Genomic DNA, 19,103 nt, shown 5'->3' on the forward strand with positions numbered 1-19,103 from the left:
CGTTGCTGCTCCTGATCGCGGCCAACCACAGTCGACTCCTCAATCTCGGACAGTTCCGCCTCCAGAACTGCCTCGTCAGTTTCACAGCGATTGGCATCCTCAGCAGCTTCCTCCGCTTCAACCCTACGGCTATCAGACTAGCCAAAAATATCTTCCCCATTCGCTCGGCCATCTACCCTCTTCTCAGAGTCCTTCCTCGCATTTGTCTGCGACGCCGACTGCCAACCATACATTGGTGCCTCCTTCAAGATTGGAAGCTAATAATCCAAAAACCGCTTTGCAGTCGATTTCAATTGCTAAAGAAAAAAGTTTTATTTCGAGTCCAGCTATTAATGATAGTGTCTCAGTTCCACCGCATCAACCTTTAGGTCCGCCCCAATACCAGTTCCGTCCACCTCCCTCTCCGTCACCCCTCTCGGTGTCTTCTCAAAGTCCGAGCTTCCATCTATCGTCTCATTCTTTGCCAGCACCCTCGGATTTTCTAGATCAGAAGCATGTCACGTCCCGAACATCTATTGATTCTTTGGCGTCCAAGCCCCGAAATCCCCCTGTCCCACTGTCCCCCTCTCCTAGCTTGAATCACCCCGCACCGCTACAATATAATCAATCTGCAGGTTTCACTGCTGCTGATACCGATGGTCCACCAGACTTTCAAAATTACTCGGCAGTATTTGAAATCATTCAGCAACCGGATCGCGCTCGTTCGTGTGGAAACGTCGATCGCGACAGACGCTGTCTCGACCCGCCGCCCGTCCTGAAACTAGAAGTTCGCTCTCGGCGCACGGGCGAAGTCGACGTCGAGTACATGAAGCGCTATTCTTGGATTGTCCAGTGCTTCATATATTCTGCCAGTCCACCATGGGCTTCCGCTTCTTCGTCGCCATCTTCCTACTCCGCAGACCGTCAGAATGCTGCCGGCCAGCCAGGGATTGGCGTCAGAATATCTCTCTATAACAGTGCAGGTCGAACGCTTGTCCGAGGAAACATGGTTACCAATGCTCAGCATCTAGATCTTGATATCGAGGGCCATCGCGGTCCAGCATGCTATTTTTGTTTCCCAGATCTTTCGTTTTCGACTGCTGGGTTTTACTGCCTCAAGTTTCAGTGGGCGTGGATAGACCATAGCAATCCTATGAATGGACTGCAGGTCCGATCGATGGGTATCATGGGATATCAAATTAGTAACACATTCCGCGTATATTCGGCAAAAGATTTTCCTTCTATGCTACCAATGACTCCACTTTCTCACGCTCTGAAACGAAATGGATTATGGATTCGAGGTGGTATTCAACGGAACCGAAAGTCGCGTCGACTCCAACAACAGCAACTCCAGCAACAGCAACAGCAGCAACAAGAACGAGAACGAGATAGTACCGATCCTGAGACAGCGCGGGATTCAGGCGATGAAAAGTGACAATTTTTTTAATTTCACGGGCGAGTCCGATACCATACCTCCTTTTTTGGTTTTACTATGTACATGTTTCATTTTCACATCATACTTTACATAATACTCCTTTACCACCTGTTTATCGCTTTACGATTTCTAACTTTTTATATTTCCTTTACGATGATGACGTTGTGAATTTGCTTTCATTTTGGTATAGAGTACGGTTACGACTATCTTTAAGAACTAGAAAACGCCAAAAAAAATTGATCTTATGTGGGCTTATTTTTCAATGTAATGAAAATGTGGAGTTTTGCTTTTTCCTATTTTCGTCAAGTTAAAAATGTTACGGACTGTGACTAGGTCTTATATCCTGAGGTGAATATAGGGCGTACATATATTCTACCATTGTTACAACATTTTCTTGGTTTAATGTATTTTTGCAGTTACGCTCGCTAATTTGCTGAGTTGTTTTACTCTTCCCTTTCTTACGACTGCTACTACTACTATTATTATATTGCTTTGCTTGTTTTTGTTTTGTTGAAGGCTATAAGTTAAGATGGTTAGTGTTACGAATGTTGGGTTGATATTGGTTTTTATTTAACGTGTAACGTGTGTTGAAAGATTACGAATATGACGGTTCATTGCTTCTTTATGCTAGATATTTTGCTATTCTCTGCTTCTGACTTTTGATTTTTGTTGTTCCTCATCTATAGTGTCTTGCTAGTGATGTTTGAAAGTTTAGCAATTGGATATGTTTGATCGATGTATATATTGTACATGAAAGGTTGATTGCCTTGTATTTTGAAACGGTAAGAACTATGAAGTTTTTAATTTCTCACGGTCAGTGAAAGAATCCATTTCATATTGCGAGAGCGTATCTTCTTCATCTTCTTGTTGAAAAGGGTCTGCTAGTTCCGCCAGCTGATCGAGCCGTTGCTGATCAATAAAGTCGATTTCGGCAAAATAAGCTTTGAAGCCTCGTATTCCGTAAGGCAAATTTGCAAATACATATTCGCGTCGTGAAAAATAATAATGGATGTTTGGAAATGCGCATAAGAAAGGGTACATTGAAGTCCAGGACACTGGGCGTGCGTTGAACGTAGCAGTCATTTTGTTGGTGAAGATCTGAAAACACTTGTCAAAATCCATGATGGTACGAACTCGGCCGAGTTCCACTGATTTGACCCAGAAAGAATGAAACTCGATTAGGATATACGAATGAAGATCCAAAAGCAGATCCCAAGCAATGGACTCTTGCTGGTCGTAGAGCTTATAGATCGTATCTTTGTCGGTAGAGAGAGGTGGCGGAGGTAATAGACTGCATATTAGCCAGAGCCTGAGAGTACCATTGAAACATAAAGATGCTATGTAACTAGAAACATGGATAGAGGCCAAAGCTGACGGATACCAGGGGGTACGAATCGTGTCGATATGGATTTCGGGTGATCGTGATTGGTAAATGTCATGCGCAGCTCTGGTCGCATATCGAGTAGTATAGTGATGGAAACAGAGCAAGCCAAACATTCCTGTACCGCGTATATCATCTGACGGATCGACACCTTGAAAACCAAGCGTGACCCAGTTATGACCCGATTTACTTTCGCGAGAAACAGATGCTCGATTTGAACTCTTGGGCCATGAGGGAGCAGCATGCACGGAATCCCACGACTGTTCAAACATTTCTCTGACAGTTAAAGTGGCTTGTTTCACTGATTCACCAAATCCTAAAGGTAATGAAACAGTATATTCAGACCATTCTACCTTATGACGACAAAGGCTTGTCACGTTAGCGATCATCGTGTCCACAAGTAATATATCAGACAAGGCATAAACCAGAAACGTAAATAAGTTTGTGCCTCCCGGGGAAATTGGGATTTCTTTCTTCCGGCATATCGACAGGGCAACAGAGCGCGCAAGTTCAAGCCGACCCATCTCTGGCACAGATGTATACCGAATTAACGTTCTATGGTCTTCTTGGAGTTGATCTGACAGAATCAGTTCCGCATCCACTAACCACACTGCTCTCCGCGACAGCCAGGAGTAATATCCCTGTGCCCCGGGTGTTTGAGATCGCACGAATGAACCATAACCAAATCGCGCCAGCCGTTCAACCATACTATTTCTATAAATCCGATGTAGAATGCCTTTCCAAATCTTGTACAGAGAGAGAAGAACGGTTGCCGCAAAAACTCGCATTGAGCTCTGTTTACCGACATTCACTGCTGTTGTTCGAGATACACCTCCCACAATATGTCGAGACATAGTCTTCGTGCCCAAGTTCGCATCGGAATCGGCTTCTAGAGTCTGTTTGAGAAATACTAGATATCGAGTCAGCGAATCACTCGCCGCCTGAGCCAGTAATAGCAGAAACCTCATTGCTGCCGGATTGGTGACTTCAATGCAAAATATTAAATATCTGTCACGTTTCAATCTTAACAAGTTTTTTATTCTAAAACCGCTCCTGATCACTCACTCTGTAGAAAATCTTCATGGTGGCCTGGTAACCAAGCTCTGAGAGATGAGGTGTCGGGAGGTAGGTGCATGTGATAAAATCGTCTACAACAAGTTCGTACGTGCACACATGACAATTGCCGTACGCAGCTGGCGAGACCATGAGAAGATAACTTACTTCCGAGATCGCTAGACCTAAAATTCAAATACACGAGTCCTAATTTAACAATTCTTTATTCCTTATTATTCAAATAATATTCCATGCCAAACACCTGATATACCCTAGAAAACAATAAAAATATCTCATCACCCGTTTAATTATCCACCAACTCCTTCAATTCAATTCGTGTCGTTAGAGGACGCCACAAGAGCTGCAAATGTTCCAATGCTGCCAGCAAAAAAACCAACTGCCACAGCCAGGGAATACTTTCCTACCTGACGGAAACTAGATGTGTTCGCTGAATTACCTGTAAGTCGAAATCCTACCCGGTGATCATCGACCAGTCGCGAAATCTTGGTAGACGCGTCAACAATATTGGAAGAAACAGCCACTTTCATCTCCGACGGCCCCCATGTAGACTTAGACAAACCTCCAAACCCAAGTCTAGGCCGCTTCGCGCAAGACGTAGTACTGTTTTCTAACTCGTAGATAAATTCTCGATTATTTTCAAATCTGGAAGTTAGTTCAAGATTTCCGATAGCATTACAAGGCTCATCATAACCACTAGAGTCATCACGTCTGCGCTTTAACCTAGCATTATCAGTAAGCTGTTCCTCAGAACAGCTACTATCGTTAACGCCATCTGAAATAATCTCAATTACAGGTATTTCGGAGGAGTTTGCAGATTTCGGAATCGCGAAGTCATGAAACTGGGTAGTTTCATTCAATTCCATATCGGAATCTTCGTCATCAATATCATCAACATTGCATATAAATTCATCAGATTCATCAACCAAATCATCTTCAGGGCTAAGATTCAGATTTATGATAGATGTGCCCTTGAGAACAGATGTCTTCGGCTGACGACCGCCACAGAAATATTCTGCAGGTGTGCGCAATATTTCTCGTCGCTCAGAAACTAAAGCATTTATTTCTTCCTCAGAAATTGAGGTCTAGATCTAGTTAGTTGCTCAGCTCATGCTGTATCGACAACTGAACTGGTTAGAGTACGAACCAAAGCAGTATCCAAATCTGTATCCATCCGTGAAGACCTCTGCATAGAGGAATTACAGAATTGAACCCATAAGTCAAGAATAAGAGTAGCATGATCAGAAGCTGAATAATTAGAACTGTAACCGATCTTACACGTATATACACATACTTGAGGAGTCTCCTTGACAGATCTTGATAGAGCTGGCTCCATCGGGCAAATAAATTTCGTCGGGATTAGAAGAATGTTCCAAAAACTGCCCGTTGGAATATTTGTTACGTATATAAACCATCTGATCGCCAATGGTTGTAACCATCAGTTTAGCATCCTGAGAGTTGACGGTTACAAACTCGATCAGGACCGAAGTACCTGAAAGCCATGGTACACTGGAAGTAGCACAGTTCTGTACATCCGCCACAGCATCACAGTTGAAAATCTGATCTCCTAAATAGAGACGACCGTTCTCTGGTGAAAGAATTACTTTGTAAAGTAGATCAGATCCAGAGTGACTTGCTGGATCGCTTTGGGATTCGCTTTGGGTCTCGCAAGGACCGCCCAAGGTGACATGGACAATTGCTTCTGCATGCAACAGTCAGCAACTACTATAGCGATCCAGGTCCAATAAACCTACCCGACAATTTTTCCATAGCCTTAAGTTGTAATGCTTTCAATGTCTTCGAGATCAGCGCAAGTAGTAATTTCAGATCAGATGAGCGCGTTCTTGAGAGGATCTGTGGATCAATACGCCTTCTTTATCTGGTGGCTATCACGCGCTGGGAGCTCCGTTCAGAAACTGAAACGACACAAGAACCTCACTCGTTTACTGCATTTCTCTCCGCCTTCCCCCTCTTACAGACGACGAAGTCCCTTAAAAGTACTCAAACAGAGGAAATCTTCTGTCTTGCTCTTACTTTCCAGCACGAACTGGAGCCAATTGCGGAACGAAAAGCGACATTTCGAGCGTGATTCAAAACGTTGACGAAATTTTTCAGCTGATTGCGTTTTCATAGCCGCTTGATCGCTGTCGTTGCCGGCAAATAGTGCATTCAAATGCGCCAGGCTCAGCTAGGGCATTCGCCCAGAGCAATCGCTCTTGCTGCGTCGCCGCCAGTCGTTTCTTCTCCGCCAGCTCACACATCATATAGCAATCTGTACACGCCTTCTTCGGCACCTTACCATATCTCTCAGCAACACCAGCAACAGCAACACCAGCAACACCAGCAGCAACATGTACAGCCTAGATCTCCGGCGCATATTTCCAAACACTCTCCTCAAACACCAACCCAGCAACGTACTCCACAGCGTACTCCACAGCCTGCTCCACCAGATTTTCCTCAGATACAGCAAAGACAGCTTCCCTCTGTTTTGGAACCTCTTTTTATCGCCCAAACGGCAGCCGTAGCAGTGCTGGCATCAGATACTATTGTGCGCTCAAATGCCCTCTCGATCCTGCCGCCTTCACCGCCAGCCCTCACCTTCCTCAACCTCTTTCTAGATCATCTTTTGTTTGTGATCTTATCTCGTGCTCGTTCTGTGAGAGTTGCTCATCTCCGATCTGCTGTTCGTCAAATATTCAAAAATCAGCTTGGTAATGAAGCCGTAGCGGAGGGAAACACAGAGTTGCGTACGTACGTTCGCTCACCGGAAGAATATGCTCTTTTAGACTCAGCTCCTCCTGTCACTCCCTCTGAAGCTCGTTCGTTTAATGCTGAAGATGCATGGAAAGCAGCCCGCATTCGATGCATGGTTTATTCGTCCCTAGGCTCCGTCGAAGAAGCTGATGTGCTCTCTTTTGCACCAGATCAGCGCAGCTTGTTTTCTACTAATTTGTCTGACTCGTCAGAACTGGTTCCTCCTATTGCTGTCATATTTCTTACTGCTATTTTGGAATACGTCGCTGAGCATGCTCTTCTAGTTTCTGGTCGTGCTGCGCTCAGTCGATATATGGTAGCGATTGCAGCCAGACAACCGGTTGCCCCAGGCATGATTCGCCTAGAACCTGCCGATGTTGAGAAACTTAGCGTCGATCCGCATATTGGTAAGGCTTGGAGACAATGGTGGAAAAGAGGTCGTGACTTCTCGGTGGCTTCCGCCCCTCATACCTCTCCTCTCGCCAGTCCTCGACTAGTTTTTCCATCCCCTATTCCTTCTTCGCCTACTACTTCTGAGGCATCACGTCGACGACCAACTGCAAATAATTCTAAAAAGCCTCAGCAGTATTATCAGGGCCAGAGCCAACCACAAGCCAGACAACAGCAGCAACCCCCAAAGCAACAAGTTCAGCAATCATATACTCTAGTACCAACGCACGATCAACTTATGCAGCACTCACATATACAAGGACAGTCCAATCCGCTGCCACCGCTTCCAAATAAGGAATCCCCCGTTTCTTCTCCAAATCAGTCTAGTCAAGTATTGGAATCAACTGCTACTGCAAATATAGAACGTGACGCGCAAACACATTTTCCTGTTATCGTCAATGGTAATGTTGTTCGTAGCGAATCACCACTCACTTCCGACGAGCCCGAATCTATACCGACTAAGAGAATTAATTATACACCTGACACTGTTTCAACAGGTTCAGCGCGTCGTATTTCATCTTCCCTTTCGACCAGTACTTCTGATATTCCAGTCACAGCCGCTATTATTCAGGTTTGTATATTGTGTGAAAATTTTGAAATCGGGCTGTTCTAACATTGCGCAGGAGCGACGAAAGTCCAGACCATACAGCGTTCACAGTCAGAAACGATCCTCCCTGTATGAGAGCTTAGCTTCGATTGCAGAGCCGAAGCTCATAGAATCGTCATCTCCAATTGTAGGTCAGGAATTATCATATCCTATGCCTGATCAGAATATGCTTCCCATTGCAAATCCGGGGTCATTATCGCAGAATCGAATGTCAGATCCTACGACTGTGACGACGATGGAGCATGATCGATTATTTCAATATTCTAATTTAATACGTCCACATTCATTGCCACAGTGGATGTCTGAAGATGATTCGCGATCAGATCGGAATTCAATTTCTGGCGAAGCTGATTTGGGATCTAATAGAGAAGAAAAGGCGACGCCTCCACGATCGTCTTACTTCCGAATGTCTACTTTGGAGAATATTGCCGACGAAGATGAGCGGCAGGACACGAGTAACCAAGCAAATTCAGATACTGAGGGCTTAAATTCATCTCCCAAGGAAACTAATTCTTTGGATGAATACGTGATTGCTAGGTCAGATATGGAAGATAATCAATCAGAAAATAGTGAATGGGCCGAGGCCCTGGAATGCCCTTCTGATTTTGCAGAGGAGGAAAAATCCTTGGATGAAGGAGAGTTTGAATCTGCCTCACTATCTGAGAGTGGTGATTCTAAGACGACCTCAATTGATGTAAGCACGCCTCGACAGATTTCTCCGATAGGTATGCGTGACACTTTGTCACAGAATGAACCAGAGGACCACACGGAAGCAGGTCCGGATCTATGTATCACCGCTGATGGTAACTTGGAGGTCCAAGAAGTAGAATCGGAATCATTAACGGGAACCTCTAATGTGGTTGAATCGTCAGGAATCGCTGAAAGCTCACAGAAATATGAGGTACCTAACAAAAATATGGTAAGAGTTGATTCCTTTCTATCAATATTTTATTTCGCTGACTTGATGCAGGAACTTCCGAGCATCTGTTTTTCTGATGATCGTACCAGTAAAACATCATCACCAACATCTAATTTCTCACAGAATGAAGAGGGGAATATAACTCTTCCCGAACGTGCGAATAGTGCTGAATCTCGGCCTGTGATGCTGCAACGACCTTTGACACCCCAGAGGGATACCAAGGATGAGATGTACTTGTCGCGGAACACAAGCAATGATTATCGAAAGCTGCGGTCTCCTAAATCTATGGGCGATTTACGACGAGTGCCGATTTATGGAGACGTATTGAGGAGTTCGCCGAGTCATGGGATTCAAGAACGTGTGGAAGGAAATGACGAGACGCCGGTTCGAGTTCCGAAACGGAAGACGTCGTATATCTTTCGTCTTGGATTATCCGGAGGCGGAGGATCGCCCGTAGCTGATACAAGTGGTTCGTCACCGAAGAGTGGACAAGACAAGAGTCCTCGGTCACCTAGACAGCAACGAGCGAACAAGACCGTGACAACTCCTATGCGGAATGCCGGACAGGTTTTGGGTAGTGGTTTTGAATCTGGGAAAGCACTTCCGCGGTCCTCAGCCCGGAAGTTCAGCAGTACAGAAGATATGCGCAGCAAAGTTTTTGGGCTGCAGCCTTCGGCTTTATCAGCAGATAGTGAGCGGTCTTCGCAGACTCCAGCTGAAACCGCAGATGACCGGCCAGTGGGAACACCTTTAGTGACTGTAACTGGGACTATGGTTGGGCCAAGCTTAGGACAAGGTCCAGCAACACCAGTTAATGGAGGACAAAGTAGCCTCGCCGATACCGGTGTGAATTCTTCTCCAACACAAAAGGATAGAAGAGGTAAAGAAGGTAAATTTGGCAAGAAAAGTATGAAATTATTTGGATTTCTGAAGGGAGGATTCAACAAGAGCACTGGGCCGCATGAATAGAGTATATACGAAGCAGGTAAAGTCTTTTGAGAATCTGAATATACGATATCTTGGTAGTAGTAAATTAGGAATATTCAGGATGAATGGACTTCGTGCATGATTGGCAATACGAAATATATAAATGTATGTATATATAAATATGTATGAAGTAATAATACAAAACTTGGAGTAGCAAGAAATGGGGATTTCGTATCTCATCGCCGAGAACCAGGGGCGGGAGGAGTCGATAAATTTTGAGGACCTGGGACAGGGGGTATCATAGGAAAGCCCGGTGAGGGAAATGGTAATGAACCCGGAGCCGTAGAAGTGCCCGAAGGAGCGAAGAACGGCATTGGAGGAGCTCCCGGTAGAGGTGGAGGAGCTTGCATGCCGGGGATAAGAGAAGGGGTAGGAAGGGAGCCAATGCCTTGTGCCATGGGTAAAAACCCGGGAGGAGGAAGACCAGCCAGCGTAGGCGGTGGAATAGGCAGCATTCCTGGAGGAGGTGGTAGCGGTAGAGCACCAGGCGGAGGAAAAGCCATTGCAGAGACCTGTTGAGGAGGATTTATTGATGAAGACGAAGAAGACGAAGGAAGCGGGATCATTCCAGGAACAGCAGGAGTCACCGGTATATTGACATGAGTAGGGAATTTATACGGCGACGGACTGGCAGGTTTTCCAGCACGCTGGGCTTCGAGGGCTTCGATAATGGATTGAGCTTGTGTTTGACAAACCACTATGAAGTTAACACTAGAAATGTCTGGTATCATTTGAGACAAGTAAACCTACTTTGATAATAATCAATCACATTTTTGATATGGTTGCGACCGCTGTTATGAGCTTTGCGAACACTCCGCGAGTCATGAGTAAGGAATACTAGTTTCAGTTAGATAGAAAGTAAAAGATCGACAAGTTAATAATACCATCGCAGTAGTCACAGAAATAGTAAACTGAGGTTAGTTCAATTTATGATCATTGATTTGAAAGAGATTGAGACTTATCTTTGGCATCGTAAATCTGGACTAAAATCTAAAGCTGTCAAATTCCAGAAATTCACAAACAAAACTAAAAAAAAAAACAAAAAAAGGAAAAAGAAGGAGAAAGAGCGATAAAATAGTTAAAAATGGCTTCTGAAGGTAAAGTACTAAGCTCACAATAATTGAGAATATCAAGATCATCAACTACATAACTCGCTCTCACCTTGCCTATCATGTGATCCGCCACCGCCATTGTGCGGCGCTGAGAATTAGCCACAGAGTGGCTCTGTTGGTCCCGATTGCGGAAATCCGAGGGCGAGTTGCGAACAAGCTGGACGAGATACTAGATATTCTAGTAATATTTCACGAAATTTGGATATATATTTACAAGATAACAGTGAAGATAGCGAAACGAAATTTGTATCACTTTTGAGTTGGTGATAAGAAGATCTTCTTTAAAAATGTCGCGTTCAGCAAGCTCGTCGCTGCTTTTGAAGCAGTTCAAAGAGCTCACGAGGAGTGACGATGCGATGCCAGGTTTTCGGATCGAGGTACGTTTTAATTGTGAAGTTGCAAAAGTCCTGTTGAACTAGGACTGGTATAGCTTGCTTCTCTTTTCTGCGGTTTAGCATATTGACGATTTGTGGAGCTTGCGGATGGCAATATCTATCAATGGTAAATACAACCACTAGTTTGTTGACTATAGAGGTTATTGGTCTGATTTACTTGATAGGGATGTGTCGATGATTGTGCTCAACAAGGCATCTATTTACTATGGGGGCTATTTTAAGGTCAGTTTGAATTACTTGAAATCAAGAGATATAATAGTTCTCTCTGCTAACTGGTGGTTCTACAGGCTTTGCTCACTTTCCCCACAGACTATCCATACAGCCCGCCTTCATTTCGCTTCCGACGCCCATTCTTCCATCCAAATGTGTACAGAGATGGCAAGGTCTGTGTGTCTATTTTACATCCTGGTGTAGATGATACTTCGGGTGAGGATCCATCAGTAAGTTCATATATGATATTTGGCTTGTCGTCTTGCCAGTCTAACATGTTTACTATTAGGAGAGATGGTCACCTGCTCAGGTTAGTTGACCTGATATCATGAAGTTTATAAGGCTCTACTAACTCAGTCAAGAGCGTCGAATCTGTGCTAATTTCTATTGTTTCTCTGCTGGAAGATCCTAATCCAGACTCTCCGGCTAATGTTGATGCCGCTGTTATGTGGCGGGCAAATCGACCGGCGTATAACAAGATAGCTCAGAGTGTGTATATCCTAGACAAACTGTTCTAATTCAAGAAACGCTAATTTACCAGAACTCGTCGAGGAATCCAAAAATGATATACCTGAAGACTTTGTAATGCCACAGTCGGACTCTTACTCGCATGCTGACCCAAAGCCCGCGGATCCTATCGATGATAATTTTTGGTATGATGAGGATGTCGATGAGGATTTTGACGACGACGATGAATGGGGGAGCGGCGAATACGACGATGATGACGATGACGACGACGGCCAGGCTGAGGATGAAACTAATTAGGTTACAAGGTGTATATCAGCATAGAAGCACCCGGGAACGACATGAATGAAGCATATTTCCACGGAAATACGATCTACGTGCTGAGGTTTATATAATGCCGGTTTGTTTAGATATGCGCTCTCTATGTTTGTTTTTGTTATTGTTTATCTCTTTGTGATGGTCTATTGGCGCCCAGGGCGTAAGTGTGCATTTGTTCTAATATCATGATCTATTTGTTTAATGTTACTCATATTTGCTTGTTGAAGTACTAGCCGTGTTAGGTAATTGCAAACTTCACGTGAATATTTGCGCGTGATCTATATCACGTGCCAAAAGCTATACCGAGGTGATATTTGTTTCTGGATTTGGCGCCGTAAGAGGGGTTGTAAACTATATAAAAGGGAGCTCAAGAAGAGGCATAGTTGACAGAATTGACTTAAGTTAGATCTGAGTCGCGAAAGAAATATATTTATTTCGATACAATCATGGACGAGATCCTCAAGCTGACGAACAAGGCTGTATTAGATCCACATTACGCTGATCTTCTAGGCATAGTGAAGGGCGTGCGAAATGGTCTGTGAAATTTAACAATCAGGCGCTTAGTCACCGCAAGACAGGAATTTTAACAATTTATAGGTGCTGTCTACGGTGCTAAAGTGCGGTTTCCTCATGCGTTGGTCATGACATTTTTATTCCGCGATGGCAGGTGAGTACCAGCTGAATAGAAGTGATGCAAGTATTTGATCTGATTGTGGCCAATGGCGGGAGTGGTGTTTACCACTACCGCGGTTTTGTGATATTAGTTTACAAAGCAAGATACGAATGATTTTGAAAGCTACAAAAGAACACGCCCAGAACCTGGCACTATTTGTGGGCTTATATAAGACTGTGTTGGCGCTTTGTAGGCGGACACGAGAAGATCGAAAACAGCGAGACTCAGACTCGTTGTTGGCTGGTGCAATAGGCGGATACTTTGTTTTTGGACGGCAACAGAGTTCTATAAACCAGCAGGTATGTTGATGGCATTACACCGGGTCAATATTCTGATCGAATTAGATTGTATTATATTCCTTTGCGCGATTCGTTCTCGGATTCGTAAAATTCCTCTCGAAACAAACTCAATTTCCAAAACCGTTTTCTTCAGTCACCGGTCGCACAATATCGTGGTCGATATTCTCATCTTCAGTCTGGGGTCTGATCATGTACTTATTCACCATTGACGCCGACTCACTAATGCCGAGTTTACATCGGAGTATGGACTATTTGTATCTGGACTCGAATCACTGGTCGTCCTTGAAGACTTTGATCTGGCATAATAAGTGATTTTTGCGATTGGAGTTAATTACTAAATATTAGAGACTAGAGATGGGTTTATTGCTTAGATTATACAGCTACGATTCTAATTTGGAAACCAGTTTACTGATTAGGGACCTCGCCAAAAACAGGTATCACGTGTCAGGGGACTGGCTTTGTTCTTTAAACTTTAATCGATGCCCTACATTAATGTATTCACTCTTTACTCTAGATATATATATTTATTTATTTAGAGTGGCATCATGCGGATTTAGAGGATATTAACTACTGAAGTAAAGAATGACGCTGAAATTTTGGATATATTTGGAATGAAGTATCTCAAAAAGAGGAGGTGGTCTGCCAAGTCCAATTTTCCGGTTTGACCGTCTGTTTTACTGGGACAAGTGATGGAACATAAAATTAAAATAAAATACTAAAGAGACAGAAATTTTGCACGTATCGAAAGAAAAACGCAAAAGTAACTCCAAGAATGCAACTGGGCTCGGCCAGTCAGAATCTAATCTGCCGGGTCAAAGCCGGATCGATGTTTTCTTTCCCAGGATATGGTCGGCGATATCTCTGCAGGCCCAATTTTTGCTTACTTTTAATAGTCGGGCTCTTTATCGAGCGATATAGTAATCGGCTATGCGTTGACTGGCTCGAGAAATCTAAAAAATTGGAGATATTTTCAAGGGATGATGTTGTATGCCGAGCTGGAGGGATCGTTAGCAAGGCATCACAAATAGAAAAACCCGCCATAGAAACTTACTGTTTGGAGGAATACTAGGTAGTTTTGGATAATCTTCGAAAATACGAAAGTCAATCCTTATTGTGGGCTGCGAAATTGAATGCCTACCAGACGAACTACCAGAGTGCTTAAGTTCCGCCTGCAGTAAATCTTCCAATTTTCGTTTATACACCATCATTGACAATATATCACTTGTACGATATGGAACCAAAATCTAATCTTGAAAAGGCCAGACGGCTGTCTCTCTATCTATCAATATATATATATATATATATAGCGGACGCGTTTGCGACCTGATCTGCCACAGATCTCCGACAGATTTCTTCCAACGCGTAGCAAACAACTTACTCTTCCCCCTTCTATGGACCCATATCTTGGGCAATTTCACAGCTACGCTAGCGTCTGAGCTTTTCGCGACTAGCAATCCGCCGTCTAGAATTCGGGACACATTTGCCGTTGTATTTCAAGGTATACTTGGTCGGAGCCCAGTCAAGGAGTTCGTTGTGATTTTAGTTGGGTTCGTGTTCAAGGCGCGCTGGGACCCAGATTAATCCCTCCATGCGTTTTAGCATGCAATCATTATTCATGGAACTGGAGTCGGAATTCAGGAGGTGCGCCTCCTTTGGCATCAAGGAATGTTCTATGTCCTTGTGTGAATGTTTGTTCTACCCTCCCTGGTCTCACTGTACGCTAAAATTGCAGCTGATAGACGCGACAGTAAATAGCAGAGACAATATCCGGAAGGTCTACAAGTAGAGGGACGTGCTCAGAAGAAAATCTTCAGCAGGCGCGTCTAGGGAGTAGAGCGAGAGTAGTAACCGATTTCCACCGTATCACAATCGTTCCAAAAAAATTATATACAATTCATAATCTAAAAATGGCCACGTTTCTCCAACGTTTTATACAAAAGCTTTGCCGTGCGTAAGAGCTCCTTTCTTGCTTCACCTGATTCCTCTCTCTCATTCGCTGCAGCCCTGCGAGCCTCCAACTCGGCTAGCCATTTCTTCTTCGCCTCTGTGAGTGGCATTTCCGGCGGGGTCAGTCTACGGAGCTGATCTTCAGATAGATCTGGCTTGCGATTTCTCGAAAATTTCTTGCGCAGACTATCGAGAGCAATTGGCGGAACCGGTGGAATCGTTATGTCGGTCACGTAGAAGGTACGATCAATTCCGTCTTCGACGGTCGTGGCTAACTGGCCGGCCTCCGGAGCTTCCTCTGGATCCGGCCAGGGAATAACAACGTCGTCGAGGTTCGCGACGATCCGCTCGCGAAGAATTTTCCTGTACCGATTGTCGTAGTATGGCTTTCCCAGCTTGAGCTCGTCAACAATCGCATATCTACGCCCTGATTTCTCATCCGCCGCGAAATCCTCCACCATCGTGACCAGTCGTACATGGTCTGGATGAATATGCTCGCTCTGTTCTGATACACTTGACTGCATTTGTTCGGTCCACCCGCTTTTAGGAATTGTGATTGCTCGTTTTTCCCCAACTCCTTCCAGATATAAACCGTAGTCTTTGCTGTATTCTGTCACTTTCGCAATCATTCCCTGAAATGGTCCCGGTTTAACAACTTGTACCTATAATCTAAATCAGCATTTCTAGGTCCAGCTACCACTCTTTTTCGTCTATTCAAATACTTACGAAATCTCCGACTTCAAACACACGCTGGCCACTCTTCGCGGCGACTTTCGGCCCAATCGACATCATTGACGGTACATTATCCGCATTCCTCCTCGGCGTGGCAAGTTCTTGTTTTAAATATTTCGCATCCTCCTTCTCTTGCCTGTCCCGAATTGCACGCCGGATCCCGGCCGCAGAATATCGCGGAACCTTGACAGTCTTGAGAACATTCATCTTAGTTCCGTAATATTGATCTCCTTGTGATTCGTCCGATCAAATATTGCGCAATACGGCCAAGCTCGTTTTATTCTTAAAATAATGAAGCTTTTAAAGTCTTATTCCACTAAAACAACAAAAATTATCCTACTTTCTTCCCCTTACAGAAACCCTTATCTAAATCACATGATTGATTTATTATGTAATCAATTTTCAGCTACTTGCAGATATCCGAACTTTAACAGTTTAATATTTAGCCAATAATCATTATAGATCTAATTCCTTGTTGTGTCTACCTAATGTCTTCAAATTTAGAGGAATATTCCAATTATATCATATTAAATCCGAAAGTTCTAAGAAAATAAAAGTCCAAACACCTCTATACTGTTCCTTCCTACATCATTTCGACAATATCGCTCGTACACTATCCTGATATTCAACCCGCCTTCCTATCTCAGCTTTCTCATGCTAATGATGGCATCATAACCTCCACAGAACGTGGCAATACATTACTCGTCGGTGTCCCTACGCCGACGATTTGATTTAGGAATGAGTGGCCCAGCAATTCGGCTGCTGTCGGTCGCTTTTCATGGTCTAGTTCAAAAGTTTTGGACAAAAAATCCTGCGCATCGGATGTTGCCACGTTTGGAATCTCTGGAGAGCATAATGTGCCTATCTTGAACAACGCTTGCATTTGTGAAAACTCCGGAAACGGATGTGTTCCCGTAAACATTTCCACTACCAGACAACCCACAGACCAAATATCCGCCTTCCGCGTATATGATGTCTGTTTTACCACTTCTGGTGCCATCCAGTATATCGATCCCTGCAGCGACGGTCGGTGATGTTGATTGCTACCTGACGCTAGCAGACCCGCTTCCACCTTCTTTGAAATCCCAAAATCAGAAATTTTTATCTTTCCTTTATTGTCCACCAACACGTTTGCACCTTTGATATCCCTGTGGATAATGTCCTTATCGTGCAAATAATTCAGACCACACAGAATTTGTCGCACAAATATCCGAATCAACGGCTCTTCTAGCGGGCCATAATTATTTAACAAAGATGCAACTGAACCACCTGGTACATACTCGAGAAAAATGTTCAAGTATTGGCCATCCGAGTTCGACCCCAAATATTGCACAATGTTTTCATGCTGTAAATCTCGCAGTAAGGCAATCTCACGTTGTAGCGCATCCATCATGGATTTCTTCCGCGCTTGATCGCCCTGCTTATCATTTCTCATGATCTCCACTTGCTTGACAGCCATTAACTCGCCTGTCAGCGCATTTAGTCCAAGAACAACTGTTCCAAATGACCCAGACCCAATTAGTGCGCCTTTAATCCATCTCGTAGGACCACCATCAACATCATTATAAGCTTCCAAGTCTAAATTTTCGCCTGTAACTTCTGCATCATTATCGACTTCTATATATGAATTATTGTCCGATGCCCCACTTGTTGTCGTATGATTCTGCGAAAAATCAGAAAAAGATTTTTCCACTGCACTAGTCGGTAAATCTGATTCGTCATTTAATGGACCAGAAATATTGGTAGGCGACCTAGGCTGGTCAATCGAAGGTGCCCTCGTAGAATGTGCATCTGTTTCATCGTCGTCATCGACCAATATCAATGAGGACGCAAAACTTCTTGTTCGCGGAGTTCGTCGAAATACAGAAATCGGCCTCGAATGATTCTGTGCAGACATCTGCGGCGAAGTCGCCGTGAATGGGACTGACGAAGATGACTGTGAACTACGTTGGCTCAACCAAGCATCTCCTACTGTGGGTACCTGAGTCAGCGCATCCGGATAGGTACTAGAATAGGATGAGGTGGTTGCTACAGAAAGTCGTCGAGACAGCCCAGAAAGTCGCTTTGATCGACGGATAGAGTTCCGCACGGTCTGTTCCAATACTCTATTCTCATGGCCAGGGAAATACTGCGCAAGATTTGAAGAAATTAGCTCACTAGGAGGCCGTTGTCCAAAAAAATCACGCATACGTCGCTGACGGGGTAAATCTGCAGTGAGCTGGTCATCGTCTTCTAATATCTCTGGCTCCTGAGGAAGGCTAGGCAAAGCAGATTCCGATCGGCCAGAAAGAGGCGTCGATACAGACTGTGAAGAGGTGAGGGGAGGGGGGACTTGTGAGGTAGAAGTAGAATTTTGAGATGTTTGCGCTATAGATTGTGTGGTAACAGGATATCTGGTATTCGGAAAGGAAGGCGTGGATGGTGAAAGAACTTGTTGCTGGTGTTGAAACGTGGACCTAGTTGTTGATGAACCAGATCCTTGAGCATATACATCGCGCGCTATCTGAAGTGAACGATGATACTGGTCCACATCTGGCGTCGATCCGTTTCTGACCAACATAAGGGCTTCTCGTTCAGATCGATCGGGTGAAAAGCAAACGCGGACAAGTTCCACGTTGGTCAGTTCCCGAACATTTCCTGCCTCGGCAGTAACAAATACAGTCCAATCGGCAGGTGAATCTTTGCATCCAAATTTGCGAATGCCCTTCTTAATAAGTGATTCAGCATTAAAACAGCCGGAAATGTCGGCTATTTTCATATGGCCCTTGGTGAATATAAATGTCACTAGAACGGGTGCCTGCGACTGCTGTTGCTGTTTAGAAGTGTCGGGAGCAGAAGATAGAGAAATTGGTATCGCAGGCTTTGCCGCAGTATTCGATACCGAAGAAGTAGTACTCATCACTTTCGTTCGTAGGGCCCTGATGGCTACATAGATACGCACACGGTCACCTACTTTGGAAACACCAAGCTCCTTGACAGCGTTTGAATCAATCTCCAGCAATGCAGTGCCATCGATGTGATGCTGTGTAAATATAGGTCCGTATTTAGCGCATCCAACACTTGCCAGCCATTCGCCGACTCGCGCTTCATTCCATTGCTGGATATCTTCCAGCGTACAATCCGTCGGAACCGAGGCGGATAATGGCGAGTTCAGCGTCGATCCAGGAGCGGCTGCAGATAAAGAAGCCATATTCCCGGAAAACTCGACTTCGCTATGATCGGGATATTAAATCAAATTCAGCCAAAGAACTTAAGAACAAACGATATCGGAAGCCAAAAGACGCTGCTTAAATAAATGCAAGGAAACCAGAAAGGAGAACCTTTCACGATGAAACCGCGGAGACGGTCGTCGTCCATGCGGCGGTAGGG

The 19,103-nt window shown here is 44.4% G+C and overlaps 9 protein-coding genes across 9 annotated transcripts; 4 read left to right on the forward strand and 5 right to left on the reverse strand.

Annotated features, from left to right (window-relative positions):
* Positions 1–628: 628 nt before the first annotated feature.
* V1516DRAFT_629389 (velvet factor-domain-containing protein) lies at positions 629–1,414 on the forward strand (the record flags this gene model as incomplete). Its single annotated transcript, XM_066919886.1, has 2 exons — positions 629–851; positions 900–1,414. Coding segments are annotated over 2 exons (738 nt in total), but the record flags the coding sequence as incomplete, so codon positions are not given.
* A 498-nt stretch (positions 1,415–1,912) lies between these two features.
* On the reverse strand, positions 1,913–4,078 carry V1516DRAFT_680709 (ELMO/CED-12 family-domain-containing protein). The gene has a single exon (XM_066923136.1). It carries the CDS (start codon positions 3,761–3,763, stop codon positions 2,204–2,206), a length of 1,560 nt encoding a protein of 519 aa, XP_066775251.1. The 5' UTR covers positions 3,764–4,078; the 3' UTR covers positions 1,913–2,203.
* V1516DRAFT_680713 (uncharacterized protein) lies at positions 4,059–5,719 on the reverse strand. Its single transcript, XM_066923137.1, has 4 exons — positions 5,621–5,719; positions 5,161–5,568; positions 5,014–5,114; positions 4,059–4,951 (listed from the first exon to the last, which is right to left on the reverse strand). Exons 1-4 carry the CDS (start codon positions 5,634–5,636, stop codon positions 4,178–4,180), a joined length of 1,299 nt encoding a protein of 432 aa, XP_066775252.1. The 5' UTR covers positions 5,637–5,719; the 3' UTR covers positions 4,059–4,177.
* A 5-nt stretch (positions 5,720–5,724) lies between these two features.
* On the forward strand, positions 5,725–8,236 carry V1516DRAFT_546937 (uncharacterized protein). The gene is made up of 3 exons (XM_066919192.1): positions 5,725–7,641; positions 7,694–7,739; positions 7,847–8,236. Exons 1-3 carry the CDS (start codon positions 6,040–6,042, stop codon positions 7,921–7,923), a joined length of 1,725 nt encoding a protein of 574 aa, XP_066775253.1. The 5' UTR covers positions 5,725–6,039; the 3' UTR covers positions 7,924–8,236.
* Positions 8,237–9,620: 1,384 nt separating this feature from the next.
* On the reverse strand, positions 9,621–10,672 carry V1516DRAFT_680719 (U1 zinc finger-domain-containing protein). The gene is made up of 4 exons (XM_066923138.1): positions 10,546–10,672; positions 10,468–10,489; positions 10,334–10,420; positions 9,621–10,280 (listed from the first exon to the last, which is right to left on the reverse strand). Exons 1-4 carry the CDS (start codon positions 10,552–10,554, stop codon positions 9,760–9,762), a joined length of 639 nt encoding a protein of 212 aa, XP_066775254.1. The 5' UTR covers positions 10,555–10,672; the 3' UTR covers positions 9,621–9,759.
* Positions 10,673–10,844: 172 nt separating this feature from the next.
* On the forward strand, positions 10,845–12,387 carry V1516DRAFT_680721 (ubiquitin-conjugating enzyme and catalytic subunit of SCF ubiquitin-protein ligase). Its single transcript, XM_066923139.1, has 7 exons — positions 10,845–11,072; positions 11,171–11,196; positions 11,255–11,312; positions 11,378–11,530; positions 11,590–11,610; positions 11,663–11,789; positions 11,842–12,387. The coding sequence occupies exons 1-7, from the start codon at positions 10,983–10,985 to the stop codon at positions 12,063–12,065; spliced, it is 699 nt and encodes a 232-aa protein (XP_066775255.1). The 5' UTR covers positions 10,845–10,982; the 3' UTR covers positions 12,066–12,387.
* V1516DRAFT_680723 (Tim17/Tim22/Tim23/Pmp24 family-domain-containing protein) lies at positions 12,388–13,830 on the forward strand. Its single transcript, XM_066923140.1, has 4 exons — positions 12,388–12,617; positions 12,681–12,750; positions 12,848–13,055; positions 13,101–13,830. The coding sequence occupies exons 1-4, from the start codon at positions 12,530–12,532 to the stop codon at positions 13,365–13,367; spliced, it is 633 nt and encodes a 210-aa protein (XP_066775256.1). The 5' UTR covers positions 12,388–12,529; the 3' UTR covers positions 13,368–13,830.
* A 1,095-nt stretch (positions 13,831–14,925) lies between these two features.
* On the reverse strand, positions 14,926–16,042 carry V1516DRAFT_680729 (uncharacterized protein). The gene is made up of 2 exons (XM_066923141.1): positions 15,729–16,042; positions 14,926–15,664 (listed from the first exon to the last, which is right to left on the reverse strand). The coding sequence occupies exons 1-2, from the start codon at positions 15,939–15,941 to the stop codon at positions 14,957–14,959; spliced, it is 921 nt and encodes a 306-aa protein (XP_066775257.1). The 5' UTR covers positions 15,942–16,042; the 3' UTR covers positions 14,926–14,956.
* A 127-nt stretch (positions 16,043–16,169) lies between these two features.
* Positions 16,170–19,093, reverse strand: V1516DRAFT_547167 (kinase-like domain-containing protein). Its single transcript, XM_066919193.1, has one exon. It carries the CDS (start codon positions 18,922–18,924, stop codon positions 16,387–16,389), a length of 2,538 nt encoding a protein of 845 aa, XP_066775258.1. The 5' UTR covers positions 18,925–19,093; the 3' UTR covers positions 16,170–16,386.
* Positions 19,094–19,103: the final 10 nt, after the last annotated feature.

The sequence above is a fragment of the Lipomyces oligophaga genome (assembly GCF_038497815.1).
Source record: "Lipomyces oligophaga strain CBS 7107 unplaced genomic scaffold V1516scaffold_8, whole genome shotgun sequence".
Lineage (NCBI taxonomy): Eukaryota > Fungi > Ascomycota > Lipomycetes > Lipomycetales > Lipomycetaceae > Lipomyces > [Lipomyces] oligophaga.